The sequence below is a fragment of the Nicotiana tomentosiformis genome, chromosome 7, assembly GCF_000390325.3.
Source record: "Nicotiana tomentosiformis chromosome 7, ASM39032v3, whole genome shotgun sequence".
Lineage (NCBI taxonomy): Eukaryota > Viridiplantae > Streptophyta > Magnoliopsida > Solanales > Solanaceae > Nicotiana > Nicotiana tomentosiformis.
Window position 1 is genome coordinate 12,450,231 of NC_090818.1, and position 17,030 is coordinate 12,467,260.

The 17,030-nt window shown below is 35.0% G+C and overlaps 3 protein-coding genes across 3 annotated transcripts; 1 reads left to right on the top strand and 2 right to left on the bottom strand.

Annotated features, from left to right (window-relative positions):
• The first annotated feature begins 3,640 nt into the window (after positions 1–3,640).
• On the top strand, positions 3,641–7,627 carry LOC104115381 (uncharacterized). The gene is made up of 5 exons (XM_009625999.4): positions 3,641–4,194; positions 5,754–5,875; positions 6,237–6,328; positions 6,890–6,976; positions 7,071–7,627. Exons 1-5 carry the CDS (start codon positions 3,848–3,850, stop codon positions 7,167–7,169), a joined length of 747 nt encoding a protein of 248 aa, XP_009624294.1. The 5' UTR covers positions 3,641–3,847; the 3' UTR covers positions 7,170–7,627.
• Positions 7,628–10,987: 3,360 nt separating this feature from the next.
• Positions 10,988–12,817, bottom strand: LOC104115380 (peroxidase 3-like). The gene is made up of 4 exons (XM_009625998.3): positions 12,546–12,817; positions 12,061–12,258; positions 11,675–11,837; positions 10,988–11,561 (listed from the first exon to the last, which is right to left on the bottom strand). The coding sequence occupies exons 1-4, from the start codon at positions 12,759–12,761 to the stop codon at positions 11,143–11,145; spliced, it is 996 nt and encodes a 331-aa protein (XP_009624293.1). The 5' UTR covers positions 12,762–12,817; the 3' UTR covers positions 10,988–11,142.
• A 2,329-nt stretch (positions 12,818–15,146) lies between these two features.
• LOC104115379 (peroxidase 3-like) lies at positions 15,147–17,030 on the bottom strand. Its single transcript, XM_009625996.4, has 4 exons — positions 16,762–17,030; positions 16,277–16,474; positions 15,906–16,068; positions 15,147–15,795 (listed from the first exon to the last, which is right to left on the bottom strand). Exons 1-4 carry the CDS (start codon positions 16,975–16,977, stop codon positions 15,371–15,373), a joined length of 1,002 nt encoding a protein of 333 aa, XP_009624291.1. The 5' UTR covers positions 16,978–17,030; the 3' UTR covers positions 15,147–15,370.

Genomic DNA, 17,030 nt, shown 5'->3' on the forward strand with positions numbered 1-17,030 from the left:
ACTCTCTTGTTCTTGTTGTGAGGGCACATAGTTTCACGAGGAATAGGTAATATTATTAGACTTCTCTGTGATGTTGGATGTTCAAGCCATGAGTGCATTGTGACATTGAGTCGGTTTTTTAGGCTAGAATTGTTATGAACACGTTGTCTTTATTGTGAATATTACTGAAGAATGGCATAAGTAAAGGGAAGTGTAAGTGATTGCATATGCTACAGTTTAATTGTTGCTATCAACCATGGTCATTGGTGTAGTGTGCTTCAAATGTGTAAATATGAAGTGCTCAAGAATAGTGTGAATTGTTGGTTGACTCGAGGACGAGCAAGAGTTTAAGTGTGGGGTGGTGATGTTCGGCTAAAAAATGCATATATTTAACCATTGTTGCCTCACATTCTAGTATTTTTAATCGTCTTTTGAGTATTAATTATATTATTTTGTGCTTAATATTATATTTTAACTGTGTAGGAATAAAGCGGTGTGAAAATGAAGAGATTTGGAGCAAACTTGATAAAATACGGAAGAAAAAAAAAGAAAAGAAAACAATTAAATAGGAAAAGACAAGGGGGGACACCCTTTGGCGGTTGTCCCCCCAAGTTAAAGACAAAACAATGAAAGGAGAAATACAATTCAAATCAAATAGTTAAAGAACACCAAAATCGTTATTGTTTTCTGTGCCAGGGCCAACGTTAGGCGCTGGTCTGGACGTTGGAGGCGGGGGGAGGGGAGGGGGAGTTCCTATTTCGCCCGGGACAATATTATTTCGGCCCTACACGACCCTAATTCATATAAAAGGGGTTCTAAGCCTACTTTTGACAAAGAGAGAACGTTTTTTAGAGTAACTTTTGACAAGGGGAGAGCACAGAGCCCCCGTGAAAGCCGGGTTTCATCTTTCTTCTACCAAACTTAGTAATTTTTATGTTTCTTTGAATGATTTGTTGTTTGGCTACCATGTCTATGTGGAGCTAAACTTCACGTTATAGGGTTGTGGTTCTTTTATGACTATTGTTATTCGGATATTGATTTTGCTTTCTTGATTTATCATATTGGTTTATTTATTCAATCTTGCGCTTAATTATTTAATTGATTGATCACCAATTGAATACTATCTACGGATCTAGAGTTGAACTCGAAAGTGAGAATTCTAGATTGCACATAGGATTGAGTAGAACAAGTTCTTGACCCTGGGCATCGGGGAACGAATTCGCGGTTAGGATAGACATATACCTAATTGCCTTGCTTGGCTGATGTACATGAATTACAAATGCGTTCTTGTTAATTCTAACTCCATAGACATATGGACATTAGGTTAGCTTGAATAGGCGAGTAAAAACTCGACAGATTCTTATGAGCAATATTAATCCTGTCAATCAATAAAGTAGGTAAATTAGTTAGTCAATTCAATTGAAGATTACAATAGGAATGTCATATAGCCCAAAACCCTAGATCGTTTTCATTACATTGATACATAAAAATCTATTCTTCCTTTGTTCAGAGTTCATTTTTTTTTTTTTTTAGTTTAGTTACTTTAGCATCACTACTTTTGGGTTTAATTCTTGTTCAGATAATTAGAATAGTCTAATTTAGTTAATAGTTAATCACAAGTCCTCGTGGGTTCGACATCCGACTTTTAGTCACTTTATTACTTGACGACCATTGGTGGACGCACGTGGTGGCAAGCGGGTTCAACTGAACCCGCTTGATCAAAAAATAATACTGTGTATATGTATAAATTAGGATTAAAGCTGTGTAAATTTTGTACAAATATTTTATTTGAACCCACTTGACAACTACTATTTTACGACTAAAGTTATGTACTTCTAACATTGAATCTGCTTGCACAAGATCCTGGGTCCGTCATTGTTGACGATCGCATATACTTGCGTGTGCGTTTGGCCGCAACAAATATATTACGTAGTAACAAAGGGAGGAAAGTACTCTTATTGTATAGTACTTAGTTTGATACATACAAGCACTGCTTTTTCTATTTGAGAAATTTACTTGGGCCTCAAGTCAATAGTTGCCGTTACAAGCGTTTATACTTGCAAACCACACTAAACGCTACCTGTAAATGTTGAGAATGTTGTATTATTTTATTCATATTCTCTCTTCGCTCATTCTTTACAATACCTTGTTTGACAAGCTTATTTCAATATGTTGTTTGTCAAATCTCTTCCTTTTTTTATTTATCATTTTCTTATTTTATTTGTATCTCTATCTACGGAGAAAGTGAGGGAAAGAAAAGTAAAAGTATATAATATATTATAATATTATGGTGATTTGACGTGGCTTTTTCTTCATTATTTGTCGTAATTTTAATTTTTTTTAAAATAATTAGGTTACACAAAATATAAAATTAATTTTAAAAAATCTCGAATAGATATAAATTCTAAGCCGAGGGTCTATCAGAAACTAAGGTATGCGTGCACTCTACCTTCTCCAGACCCCACTAGTGAAATTATACTTGATTTTTTTGGTTGTTCTTGTCGAATAGACATAAAGCAACACGAGTTATAGCCTGTTTGGCCAAGCTTCTCAAGAGGGAAAAAGTATTTTTTTTTTCTCAAAAGCACTTTTTTTCCCTAACTTGAGATGTTTGGCCAAGCTTGTTTGGGGGAAAAGTACTTTTGGGAAGAAGCAGAAGCAGTTTCTGAGAAGCAGAAAAAGTAGCTCCTTCCCAAGAGCAGAAGCAGAAGCAGTTTTGACTTTTTTTTTCTTACCAAAAATACCCTTAACAAAATATAGTATATACCAAAATAACCGTTAAACCTAATACTTAGGATATTAATGTATAAATATTTTTTATTATTTTTAAGATAGTTTTCTAATATATAGTGATTTTAGGGGTGAATGCTTTATATTTGTTGGATGATTTTTAATATATTTAACTTATATTAAAAGAATTAAGTACTTTTAAATTTTATTTTCATATTTTACTTAAATAAAATGAAAAGATTTAATTATTGCTTGTAATAATAAATTTTTAAGATTATTTATTTACTTATAATATTAACTATTAACCAAATCTATTCATGTCGTTATTCGTAATTTGATACTTAAAAGTACTTTTTGAAAAGCTTAGCCAAACACAAATTATTGCTCAAAAGTGCTTTTTAGAGTGATTAGTCAAACACAAAATGATTCTCTGCAAAAGTATTTTTTTCAAAAACACTTTTGAAAAAAACACTTCTCAAAATACGCTAATTTCTCCAGCTTGACCAAACAGGCTATTAATCGGGTGAGAGTGTGCCACATCTTAGCTAGAGACGGTCAAGTTGCATGTTTTTCTTTAACTTTGTAGAATAATAAGAAAAGAAAAGGAGTATCGGGAACTTATTGTTCAAACTTGATTTAGAAAATTAAGCTAATCCAATTTAATTCTGAAAGTTGACCTTTAATATATAATGTTTTAAAATTTCGACCTTTAATAAAATGGAAATGATTTCAAAACAAAATGGATATTCAATTTGGCATAAAATTATTAGAGCTAGCATTATTTTTTCTTTGTTTTTTCAGGAAAAAACTAAAAAAAAGACATATCGGTGCATAAAATAGAAAAAGGACCGCATCACAAAACGTATAATATATCATAATATAAACATTAATAAATATTTCTATAACTCACCATTGTTGCAAAGACTCTCCTTTGAAAATGAACCCTTGCAACAAAATCAAAAATTTCAATACTAGCTTTCTTTGTGATTAAAATAAAATAAAATAAAAACAGAGGGGAAAAGGGGGCAAGTCCGAGAGAGAAACAGTATATATATAACCGTCGTAGATTCAAATTTCCCGTACCAATTAAGGAAATCAAAATCCATAACAAAACCCAATTCCACAAACAGCTGAAGAAATGAGTTTCCTAGCAGGAAGATTAGCAGGAAAAGAAGGAGCTTTTTTCTTTGAAGAATCCAAACACGCCGTTACCCGTCTTGCCCAAAAGATCAAGCCTTCCAATTCTATAGCTGCTGTAAAAAATCAAGAATTAGCAGCTTCTCCTGATGTACTTCCTGAGATTCTGAGACATTCTTTACCTTCCAAAATTTTCCAATCTCATACGTCAGCAGATTCGTCACTCTCTGGTGCTTCAAAATGGGCTCTCCCCACTGATCCAAATAAGACTACTTGTGTATCACCTGATGCTCTTAATCCTCTCAGAGCTTATGTTTCTCTACCTCAAGTCACCTTTGGCCCTAAAAGGTTTTTCTTTTTTTCCTTTTTCTCCTTTTCTGCTTTTCTTTTTCATTCTTTGTTTAGTTTGTGGATTGAAAATTAAGCTTCTTTTTCCTAATTTTTGATTGAAAAGATTGAATTTTTGGATATTGGATATAGCAAAGTTTTAATTTTTGAGAATACTGAAATGGTACTGAGTTTTATTTCCTTTTCTTTTTTAAGCTTTTCATATTCTTTGGATACCTTTGGAGTGGAAAATAATGATGGAATACTGTGTTTATTTTTCCCGTACTTACGTAGTTACATTTTCTTCTTTTAGCAAATTTGTTTAGAAATTGAAATTCTGGATGTTGGGGTTTACTTTTGATACACCTAAGTCAAAAAAAATTAGTTAGCCTATTCGGGAATTTCAATGATATCTGAATACAGGAAGAAAAGAAAATGGAACTGTTGTATGGACAGTTTTTAGAATGGATTGATTGTTTTGGAATTTACTGTATTTTGTGAAATGCGTTTGGATTTGGGTACTGGAAATATGTTAAGATAATGTACAAATGATTTGGACAATAAAGTGTCAGTATGGTACTGATTTTAGCTGGGTGAAGTGTTTCAAATAGGAAGGTTTTTTTGTGGGGTTTTCTCATTGATCTAATTCAGGTGAGTGACGTGTTTTTTGATACGTTCATTAATTCAAAATGTTGGAGTAACAGGAGGTAATCGGTTGGTAAATGTATAAGTTGCGCATTTGAAACTTATAGATTTGCTTAACTTTTCTTGGCTGACCAAGTATGGGAGCAAAACTTTTGCTGATTTTACTGCTTCTGTATTTGTACTTTTTAGTTTTCAAGAGTACTGTATAGATTTCTATGAAAAAACTCTGCTCCATGATAAAGGTTCATCCGGATTCCGGAGTCACAAGGGCAATCTCTTACTTTCTTAAAAAAAAGGGATCTTTACACAAATAGCCGGCCATATTTACTATTTACCTTTTCCAACCATATACATAGATTATCCGTTGATTATACATAATTATACGCATGTAATACATAAGTTATGCATATATTATACATTTACTGGCTATTTTTAGTTTAAGCGGTTGAGTGGTCGGCTATTTGGGATAATTCTTCTAAAAAAAATGTTTTCCCTTTTGATTGTGGTAATGAAATGTTCAGTTAGTCTTTGTTGTGTTGTATATTATTAATCTGCTTGGCTACTCTGTTATACAGAAGTGTGTATTGTAGTTATATTTGCTGTGTGAATCTGTTATATTCAATATCAACCAGTCTTCTCTGTTTTTAGTTGTTCTCTTTTTCATGAAGAAAGTTCTGAAAAATCTCTTTAGTGAGGACATTGTATTTTATTGCTGATGTCTCAGTAACTGTTGTATAACATTGTGGTACTACAACAACAACAACAACCCCTCAGTCCCAAAGAAGTTGGGTTTGTATATCATATTGTAACTAATACGAAAATGTGCTTTTAACTGCTTCAGTTTTAAACAGTTAGTGTGGATATTACGTAAACCTTTTTCATCTTCTTGATCCTGTATCTTCTTTTGACAATCACATTGGTAATATCTTCTCCAGGTGGCAGCTGCCAAGTGCAGAAAACTCCGTACAAGCCTCAACGGCAAATGATTTGCGGCGCGATAGATACACACCTCTTAATCCTGAAAAACTCAAAGCTGCAGCTATGGGGATGTCTCAAAGTAAGACAAAATCTTTACATGTTTGCTCTAACAAAGTTAAAGAGTCCATTTGGTCATCAAAGTTTTCCAAACCACACAACGTTTTCCCAAAATTAAACAAGTGCTCTTCAAAAACATTTTCCCAAGCAATATGCTACACACACAATAAGCTTTATGTTCTATAGGCTGAGGAATAGTCATTTTAAAGCATACCAACTGCGTTTTAAAATTCTTGATGTGGAAGTTTCCAAATAGTACTATGTCTGAGCAAATTTATATCCATTTACATACAACAAGGTATAGCTAGAGAACCACTCAAACATGATCTGTTTAGGTATTATTCTTTTTGGATCCTTATTGTTTAAAGTTCTCTTCAATGTAGTTGCAAAGGCATTTGCTGCTGCCACTGCTCTTGTCTTTGGTGGTTCCGCCTTGACGTTTAGCTTGGCAGCGTCCAAGCTAGAGTTGCACAATGTAAGCAAATCTTTCTTTCTCTTTTGACTTCCTTATGGACATTCTCATTGAAGTGTGAATCTGTATTGCAAACTTAGTTTCTGCTAAACATTCTGGCATAGCGCAATGTTGTAAGTTCGTTACATATGGGAGTAACCATCAATCCACTACTTTTCTTTTCTAAGGAAACACTTTCTGATTGATCTCTTAGGCTAAAGCTGACTGTTTTAAACAGCTTTGATCCTCTCATATCGTGATTATGATGTCACATGTGCAAATATGAAAATATTTATTTTTAAGTCGTTGAATTTGCAAATCTGGTGCCTGGTGACTTTTGATCTCATCAAACTAGATTTTGCAGCTATATCTGAACGTAAAAACCAAATGGTAACCTGTCTGAGGTAGAGAAATTTTACGACCACATTTCTGCTCTAGTCGAGCTTAGTTGAGGAATTGGTTTATTTGATTTTTGGTTTAGACAGTTCTGGTGATGTTGCTTTTAGTTAGATCGAATGTGTTGCTTAGTTGATCCATCGTATGTTTGTGGTTATGTAATATGTGGGTGATTGTGACGGTGGACAGTCTGATGATATTCGGACAAAAGGGAAGGACATTGTTCAGCCAATATTGGAAACATTCAAAGAGCAGCTGAGTCCTTTAAGGATTTGGGTAAGTCAAATCAAGCAAGTTGGGCATAAACGTTCAACTATTGTACGATATATGCTTTTGTTTCTATCTAACGGAATTTAACCTTCATTTACAGGCTGAAGAAAAGTCGAAGAAATGGCGTTTAGAGAAGGGAGAAGACGTTAAAGAGAAGCCTTTAGTAAAGGAGCTCTCTAAAATATTGGGTGCTAGGTAATCGAACTAATGCCAATGCAATTAATTGCAGGTATGCATGAGATACATTCATCAAAAGATTTGTAATTGTAGCTGGAAGAATGTAGCAGTGGGAATAAATTGTTAGTTTGTTGTCGGAGTAAGCAAATCGCTCAACGATTTCTGCTCTAAAACGTTTTGTTTTCTTCTTTCTCCCCGTGTAATCTTGTATAATGTGGCCTGTCAGCAGCTAGTATTTTTTATGTAGCCTCTTGCAGAAATGCAGGATAAAGCTGCGTACAATAGACCCTTGTGGTCCGGCCTTTCCCTGGACCCCGCGTATAGCGGGAGCTTAGTGCACCAGGTGCAATATTGGCTTTTCTATGTAAATGAAGTTGTAGTGTAATGTAGCCTTTTGTCAAATTCTTCTTTTGTGTGAGCTTTATCCTGTAAAACTTTCTTTTCATGTCATCTTAGAAGTTTCTTGTTTATCTTTTTAAAGCTCTAGAAATACATATGTGTATAGTGTTTGTACAACCAACTAAGGTAGTAATTGGCAAAACTTTAAAACTAGCAGGAATAACCGGTCATGTGTAAAAATATTTACATACTCAGGTATTTTAATAGGTAATTATATGTAACTCTATTTAGTCAGTATTGCTTGGTAATCTTTAATAAAGGTAAGTAACATTATAGCAGTGACAAAGTCAGGATTTCCGTTAAGGGGGTTCGAAAAAGTTCAAAAATTAAAAGAAAGTGAGGATTTCCGCTATGGGGGTTCGAAAAAGTTCAAAAATTAAAAGAAATTGTGGCTAATGAGGAAATTGACCCAATGACCTTATAAAAGTTTTGAACCCGTTTGACCACTGAACTATGCTTTTAGGTTGTGTCAAGGGGATACAAAATATAATATATAGAGATACAAAACAGATTTTGCCTTATATAAAAAGTGTAATTTTCCGGGAAAGAGGGTTCGGGTGAATCCCCTTCCGCCCCCTAAATCCGCCCCTGCCTTACAACATGTTAAATTGCATTGATAGTGTAGGAACTTTAAAGGGCACCACATTATACTTACGGGCAATACATTAAAATTACGGGCACAACATAACACTAAAGGGAACTAAATAACATTAATTATTCATAAAATAATAATTTATCTATTTTACTAATCTTTTAGCACATAAATAATCTAATCCGGATAAAAAATAACAAATTAATTTAATCACAAAACAATCACGACAATACATATACCACAGTAAAAAACAACTAATAAACATTTTTTATAGCAACTAATAACATTAATTATTCATAAAATAATAATTTCTCTATTTTACTACTTTTTTTAGCACAATAATAATCTAATCCAGATAAAAAATAATAAATTAATTAAATCGCAAAACAATCACAAAAGAACATATATCATAGTAAAAAATAACTAATATGTATTTTTAATACATGAGTTTTAATAAAAAATAAGTTGGAATACCTCGATTTTAAATTTTTTGAAAGGTGAAGATTTGATGATTTGGGAGCCGAAACGAGCAATCCACTACGCGATAACGCCTTAGATCCGATGTTAGCTTGCTACAATACCGAGAATCTACACTATTTGTGGGAATGGTGGGCTCCAATGGAGTTTTTTGGCGTTAAAAATGGGGAGACCGCTGGGGGAATTAAAAAATGAGGGGGGGGGGGGGGCTGCTGGTTCGCGTCTGGTTGGGGAAAGAGAATGCACGGTTTTTTATATAGGTATATCGCGCATATATAAGGCGTTATACTATAGCGCCTTATATATGCGCGCTATACCTTTATAGTTCAAATATAGCGCAGTTATTCACCACGCTATACCTTAATGGACAAAACTGCCGTTAAAGTATAGCGCGGTGAATAACCGCGTTATATGTAAAATGGTGCCCAGCTATTCTTTTAACCTATTTATGTCTCTTGTGTCCAAATATATATACCACATTTAGGTTTCGGACTCCCTGAAATAGGTTCATGAATACCATCAACGTCTACGGGAGGAGCAATAATAAATAAGTTGTCGTCAATAAGGTAGAAATCATCAAAACAACAAATCATCCGGTTATTCGGCTAAATATATATTTAAACAAGTCAAAACTAAAATTAAGTGAATGGAGAAAAAGAATAATTTCAAATAAAAATTAATAGTCTAATAGATCTTGACGTTAATTATTTAATTATTAGTCCTTTTCTCTGCAGGCTGAAATCACAAGTTTGAGAAGGGACATCCAGAAACATTTGCAAATCCTTCCCACGTGAAATAGAATTAGGACTAGAAATATCAACTTTCCAACTTAAAGTAGGATTACTATTTTTAATCCTAGTTCCATTAGGACTAGAACTATCAATTTTCCCATTCACAATCAAATTAGACTTCCATATTTATAAATAGCAACCATTCACTACAATCAAACTTAAAACATCATATTAACCAAAGAACAAACAATGGTAGTTCCTGGTGTTGAGGCTGCCGCCAACTCATTCATTCGACGTGTGAAATCACACCCAAATATTTATGGTCGTTACCTCCGAGTCATGAGTGGTTATGCAACTAAAAAATTGGATGTTTCTGCTCTCGTGTCGGAGTTAGAAACCCTATTTCAATCACATGAAGATTTGTTCACTGGTTATCGTATGTTCTTGCCTCGAGAATTACAAGAAATGTTACCTTCAGTGAAACCTCGTCAATCCCGAAAGAACAGTCTTGTTGCTGCTGATATGAAGAAGTTAAACACGTGCATTGATTTTATGAACAAATTGGAGAGACGATTTGATGATAATAGAGGTGTTATTTGTGCATACTTGAAGATTATCAAGGCTTTGACAAAGAGTGAACTTTCCAATAACGAGGCTTATGATACAGTTGCGAAAATTTTTGGTGATGAAAACCAAGATTTGGTGGATGAGTTTGCGTCAGTTTTGAAAATTAAGAAGAGGAAAAAGGAGGAAGAGAATTTATCTTCACCAAATAGTAGTAGTAGTGAAGAAATCAAAGCCAAAAGGCAGAAAACTGCAGGGGAAAAAATTATTTACATGCAAATGGAAGATGAGATGTCTGAAGTTGACATTCATTTGTCCCATGTGAGAACAACCTTACAATCTGCAAAGGCTTTAATGAAAAACTTGAGAGACTCAACACAACAACATCAGATCATTAATATTGTTGACAGCTTTTTGGGTGATGTGAGTCGCAGCTGCATTAGAGAAGAATACAAAGAACAAAGTTTCTTTATTATAAAAAGACTGAAGGAAGATCCTAAACATGTTTTGCCCCAAATTTTGTCAAAGTTGGAGTTCAAAAAGGAGGAATTGATAGAGTCCAAAGAGAAGCTGTTCAAACGTTGGCGTGAAGCTCATCAGCAGAAACAAAATACTATGTTAATTGCATCACGAAAGGAGTAGTAAATTTAGGTTCTAATCCGACAATGTGAAGGAATGTATAATTACAGTATAGGGGCTTGCTCCGTTTTTCTATTACTGAATGTACTGCTACTCTGTTATTATGCTGTTTAGTGATTTGCAGATAGTTTAACCTATTAGTGAACGTACTGCTACTCTGCAATTATTTTATGTTTTTTTAAACTCTCATTTATGAATTTGCAGATACTAATTAAGGTTACACATTAGTTTGATAATAGGCAACATTATCTTTTGGAACAATGTCTATATTTTAGGCTTAAAATCAGTTTTAAAAGTTCCATCAAAGTGTCAAAACACTTGAAGAATTTGACTTTGCATGCTACTAACAATGGCTATTCACACACACACGAAACTTCCAAAAGGAAAGGGGAAGTATACTGATCATCTTCCCAATTTCCAACTTCTATAAAAAGCATCTCTTGGAATCTTAGTTTTATTTCAAGAAAACCATCAATATACAAGAATTATTTGGAACAAGTACAACAAAAAACACAATGCTTTCTAATCTCACCAAGGGTACACACAAAGACAAACACAATTATTGGAAAATGGGAACAAAGACAAAGAGGCTTTTAATTATTCACAAATGCACATTGCTTCCTAATCTCACCAGCAGAGCCAGTCTTGACTTCAATACTGCCCATTTTCTCCATAGCCTTAGCGAATTCAGCGTTGAACTGTTTGAGCGATCCTTGTACTAACTGATTGATGTATGACTTTGTTGTCGCACTTGTTGTCAAGGCTGCATCAGATTGGAATAGTCCTTTTCTCTTTAACAAAAGCTTAAAGTAGCTAAGATCAAAGGTGCTTGAACTTCCAGGATCCATTTCAACGATCGTGGTATTGTCATTGATTGATTTACATTTCTTCGCCTTAAGATTAGCTGCATATTCGCTGTCTAGAGATGGATCTTGTTTGCCCAAAACTCCAGTAAAATTGTATAAACGTGTTGAAAATGACGAGCAATGAGAGACTCCTATGGTATGTGCACCTGATAAAGAAAAATTGTTCATAGTAATAATGATTCTTGTTAAGAAAAACTAATTAAATATATGGAAAATCTCAATATAGAAGAAGTAGATATATGTACTAATTTAAACGTACCAGACAATAGGACCAAGTCTTTTAGGTCAAGACCCTTGCTTGCAAAAGATGTCTGGAGACTGGAAAAGTTACTAGTTGGAGGAGGAATGTTTGCCAAAGCTTCGGACGCGTTTGATATTCTTCCATCTCTTCTACCAGTTGGAACATTCCAGTAAGGACCTCCCTATCATGCAAACAAGAAAAATGGAGACAATGAGATTAAGAACATATTTCATTTTAATTCATTCCCTTTCATGCTTACTATAACTAGCTATTTCTAGTTTGCTAGAAATAACTTTAACCGTAACTTTAGCTCTATATATTGGTCTGAGCAAGATACGACATAAGCAAATATGGTTCGACAAGTTGGAAACCAATTAACAAGTTGGTTCAAGTTTTGTACTTACCGTGACCACGACGGAGTCTCTAGAAACTAAGGCAACAATATCAGCACAAGAGACAATTCCAGGGCATTCAGCTTCAACTGCTTTCTTCACATCATCAATGAATGAGAAGCCTCTCAGTGTTTGATTAGGAATAGCTACTTTTTCAGTTTGGTTTTTCGTGCTCGAAGTGAAATTCAGAAGCACAGATGCATCACAACCCTGTAAAATCCCAAATGAAGATAAAAAAAAAATAATTACACTACTTCAAGAATGGTAGTGAAGGAGAGTCTAGGCGCAACTGGTAAAGTTGATGTCACATGACCAGGAGGTCATGGGTTCGAGCCGTGTTGCAGAAATACAGGGTAAGGTTACGTATAATAGACCCTTGTGGTCCGAACCTTACCCGGACCCCGCACATAATGGGAGCTTAGTCCATTGGGTTGCCGTTCAAGAATGGCAGTAACTGTTGAGTGAATATAGAGCTTGCATATATGTGAAAAACTTACCCTGACAAAACAATCGTGGAACTGCAGTCTGAGCAAGGCAGCTGCAAGAGATGGAGCATTTGGGATGTGCTTTTGGACATAATCTTGAATTATCTTCTCTGCTTTTGGACAGCTCTTTGCATAAAAGTTGAGCTGTAACTGAGCATGGCTAGAAGTCACTATTCCTAGTAGAATACAGAACAGTAGAAAATTACCCAAATAGCCAAAGTTAGCCATTTTGATTACAAGTTTTTTGCAACTTTGAACTGAAAGAGGTCTCTTTCTTTGTTCGAATTGCTACACACACAGCTAATCCAATTGGATCAGACAGAATTTATAGGCACATTGTTTTAGCTAACTTGCGTTAGTTTGTCATTTTCCATCTTTTTTACTAGTACATAAAAAATAGATTCGTTATAGACTGTCTCTTTCATTTAGTTAGATTCAAATTTACTTACCAACCTCTCACATATATATTAGACACTTAAACTAATCTTCTTTTTCAAAAACACTGATAATAATCATGGTTATTAGTACCTGCTCCTGAAGATACAGCCACCTTCATAATGGTGAATGGGAGTTCCAAGTTCTTATGATAATAGGTAGTAATACCTGCTATAATAGTTGACATTTATACAAGTTGATACCTATTCATATCCTTGTCAGAGGAGGAGCTAGAAGTACAAATACAGGTTCGACCGAACTCAATAGCTTTTGCTGAAACAACGTATTCGTGTTAAAAAATTCATCAAATATGATTAAATATTAAATTTAGAACCCAGTTATTAGCACTTGAAGTCGTTGTTCTAAAATCTAGAACCCGTAACATCTAAACTCTGGCTTCGCCTCTGATTCTTGTTAAATTAATAGAGGGAAAAGTGGCTTGCTAATTGTTTTTTCTATGTACTAAGAGATAGTATAAGATAGTATTTGGTATTAGTAGCCCAATGTGGGGATTAAAATTTGTAATATTAGTTCTAAGTCAAAATATAGAAAAAGTTTGGATTTTTGTATAAAAAGTTGGAGCCCGGCAGCATTAAAGCTAATAACTTCACCAGAAACCACCAACCTCATATTAATGTACTTTCTTTGTGATATATCAAATTATATTAATTTATCATAATTAGGTGATAATTTAAGTTGACCTTTTGTATTAGCTAACTAGTACATGATTTAGTGATAATTATTTTTGTGAAGACATGCGTTATGTATTTATTAGATTGGTATAAATACATATAATCCTACTAAAATAACACCAATATTGGGAGGAAAATTATTTTCTTCCCTTTATTATTTTACTTTGGTTAACTAAAAAGGAAAAAAAAGAAAGAAAAATATTTGAATTTTCTTTCTCATTAATACACTAATGGCCCATGCCGAGCATGGGTCCAACCACTATATTGCATGTTGAGTTTATTTTTCTAAATCTTTACATAAATAGTCGATTGGATTCACAATTTATTTTTTCTAGCCAGTACACATGTGACAGGTCGGCGTGATACCTCCGGAGCATAGACACATGAAAAACCGGATGAACCCCTGATAGGTTGGGAGGTAAAGCAAGCTTGTAAATAAATTATACAATTAGTTATTTTTAGTCTAATCGGTTGGGTGGACTCATAGGATAAAATGTTGAAGTTTTAAATAGCAAAAGATTAGTTAATAATCATCAAGTATTAAAAAAATTCAATGTTACGCAAAATAATATTAAAAATATTCAATAGCTGAAAAAATGGACGGCTCTTTCTTACTCATACTCATTTTTATCGTGACAAGAGTAGATTGCTCTAGTGGTAAGCATCCTCCACTTTCAACCAAGGGGTTGTGAGTTCGAGTCACCCCAAGAGCAAGGTGGGTAGTTCTTGGAGGGAGGGAGCCGAGGGTCTATCGGAAACAACCTCTCTACCCCAGGGTAGGGGTAAGGTCTGCGTACACACTACCCTCCCCAGATCCCACTGGTGGGATTATACTGGGTTGTTGTTGTACTCATTTTTATCGTGTTTTGGACTTTCAGTTTCATTTGTTTCTTTCCGTTATAACTCTTTTTTTTTCTACTTAAGCATATTTACTAGCTGCAATGCATGGTGGTAGTACTTTTGGTAATTGGAGGAGCAAATAGTAAAAGTTTAAATAATTTCTTTACCAAGTGGTTAGTTGCAATAGATAAAACCTGCCTTAGCTGATTAGCCCGTATCACCAATCAAGAAGTGAATAAATTAATAAATGCTAACACTGACAAGCAAAAATGCCATAGCTGATAGTCCCAATCACCAAGCAAGAAGTGTAGGGATGGAAGGTTGGTGAATGGGAAATGGAGGGAAGACATGTAAAAGGAAAGGAGTTCCCTTATGCTTTGGAAAGAGCAATTGTCTCTCATGATGGTGGAAAGAAAAGGGAATGTGCTTATATTGAGAAAACACTTCCGTTGGTGTTAAATGGGTTGGAAAGAAGGTAAGCCTCGTGCCGCCGCCGTCGCTCGCTCGGCTTACCAGGACCCACGCGCAACGCGACCCGGTCCGTTTTTTTCCCGAATTATTTTTTAAATTCTTTTCCCGGAATATTTTGAACGTTTTGCAAAACTTTTCAGAAACAGTGCCAGAAAATAGCTATAAATATGTCTTGATCCCAGAATTTTTCCTTACGAAATTTTCTGAACTTCTTCTCCTTCTTCCGCACAAATAAATTCCAGTGTGATTTACAGCCATTAAGTGGTTCGCTGTTCACCGGCGTTTTTGGTACCGATACTCTAGTGAGATAAATCGATACACGCAATGCTTCCTAATCTCACCAAGGTTACACACAAATACAAACACAACAATATTGGAAATTGGGAACAAACACAAAGACTACACTTCACTATTCACAAATGCACATTGCTTCCTAATTTCACCAGCAGAGCCAGTCTTGACTTCTATACTGCCCATTTTCTCCATAGCCTTGGCGAATTCAGCATTGAACTGTTTGAGTGATCCTTGTACTAGCTTGTTGATGTATGACTTTGTTGTCGCACTTGTTGTCAAGGCTGCATCTGATTGGAATAGCCCTTTTCTCTTTAGTAAAAGCTTAAAGTAGCTAAGATCAAAGGTGCTTGAACTGCCAGGATCCATTTCAACAATTGTGGTATTGTCATTGATTGATTTGCATTTCTTCGCCTTAAGATTAGCTGCATATTCGCTGTCTAGAGACGGATCTTGTGTGCCCAAAACTCCGGTAAAATTGTATAAACGTGTTGAAAATGACGAGCAATGAGAAACTCCAATAGTATGTGCACCTAATAACAAATTGTTCATAGTAATAATGATTTTTGTTAAGAAAGACTTATTAAATATATGGAAAAACTTAATATAGAAGAAGTAGAAATATGACCTAATTTAAACGTACCAGACAATAGGACCAAGTCTTTTAGGTCAAGACCCTTGCTTGCAAAAGATGTCTGGAGACTGGAAAAGTGACTAGTTGGAGGAGGAATGTTTGCCAAAGCTTCGGACGCGTTTGATATTCTTCCATCTCTTCTACCAGTTGGAACATTCCAGTAAGGACCTCCCTATCATGCAAAGACATAAAGGGAGGCGATGAGATTAAGAACATATGTCATCTAATTTAGCCCTTTCATACTTACTAGAACTAGTTACTTCGGGTGGATTGAAGTATAACTTCAGCTCTATTTATTGATCTGAGAAAGATACGACATAAGTAAATATGGTCTGACAAGTTGGAACCAATTAAAAAGTAGGTTCAAGTTTTGTACTTACCGTGACCACGACGGAGTCTCTAGAAACTAAGGCAACAATATCAGCACAAGAGACAATTCCAGGGCATTCAGCTTCAACTGCTTTCTTCACATCATCAATGAATGAGAAGCCTCTCAGTGTTTGATTAGGAATAGCCACCTTTTCAGTTTGGTTTTTCGTGCTCGAAGTGAAATTCAGAAGCACAGATGCATCACAACCCTGTAAAATCCCAAATGAAGATAAAAAAAAAATAATTACACTACTTCAAGAATGATAGTGAAGGGAAGCCTAGGCGCAACTGGTAAAGTTGATGTCACATGACCAGGAGGTCATGGGTTCGAGCCGTGTTGCAGAAATACAGGGTAAGGTTGCGTACAATAGACCCTTGTGGTCCGAACCTTACCCGGACCCCGCACATAGTGGGAGCTTAGTCCACTGGGCTGCCGTTCAAGAATGGCAGTAAATGTTGAGTGAATATAGAGCTTGCATATATGTGAAAAACTTACCCTGACAAAACAATCGTGGAACTGCAGTCTGAGCAAGGCAGCTGCAAGAGATGGAGCATTTGGGATGTGCTTTTGGACATAATCTTGAATTATCTTCTCTGCTTTTGGACAGCTCTTTGCATAAAAGTTGAGCTGTAACTGAGCATGGCTAGAAGTCACTATTCCTAGTAGAATACAGAACAGTAGAAAATTACCCAAATAGCCAAAGTTAGCCATTTTGATTACAAGTTTTTTGCAACTTTGAACTGAAAGAGGTCTCTCTCTTTGTT

Bases quoted from the DNA above. Each gene is read 5' to 3' on its own strand.
- LOC104115381 (XM_009625999.4), top strand. From the start codon at position 3,848: ATGAGTTTCCTAGCAGGAAGATTAGCAGGAAAAGAAGGAGCTTTTTTC. The intron at 4,195-5,753 runs GTTTTTCTTTTT...TATCTTCTCCAG, and splicing joins GTCACCTTTGGCCCTAAAAG to GTGGCAGCTGCCAAGTGCAG. The intron at 6,329-6,889 runs GTAAGCAAATCT...GACGGTGGACAG, and splicing joins CCAAGCTAGAGTTGCACAAT to TCTGATGATATTCGGACAAA.
- LOC104115380 (XM_009625998.3), bottom strand. From the start codon at position 12,761: ATGGCTAACTTTGGCTATTTGGGTAATTTTCTACTGTTCTGTATTCTA. The intron at 12,259-12,545 runs GTAAGTTTTTCA...GGGATTTTACAG, and splicing joins TCCACGATTGTTTTGTCAGG to GGTTGTGATGCATCTGTGCT. The intron at 11,838-12,060 runs GTAAGTACAAAA...TTTGCATGATAG, and splicing joins GAGACTCCGTCGTGGTCACG to GGAGGTCCTTACTGGAATGT.
- LOC104115379 (XM_009625996.4), bottom strand. From the start codon at position 16,977: ATGGCTAACTTTGGCTATTTGGGTAATTTTCTACTGTTCTGTATTCTA. The intron at 16,475-16,761 runs GTAAGTTTTTCA...GGGATTTTACAG, and splicing joins TCCACGATTGTTTTGTCAGG to GGTTGTGATGCATCTGTGCT. The intron at 15,796-15,905 runs GTACGTTTAAAT...ATTTGTTATTAG, and splicing joins AGACTTGGTCCTATTGTCTG to GTGCACATACTATTGGAGTT.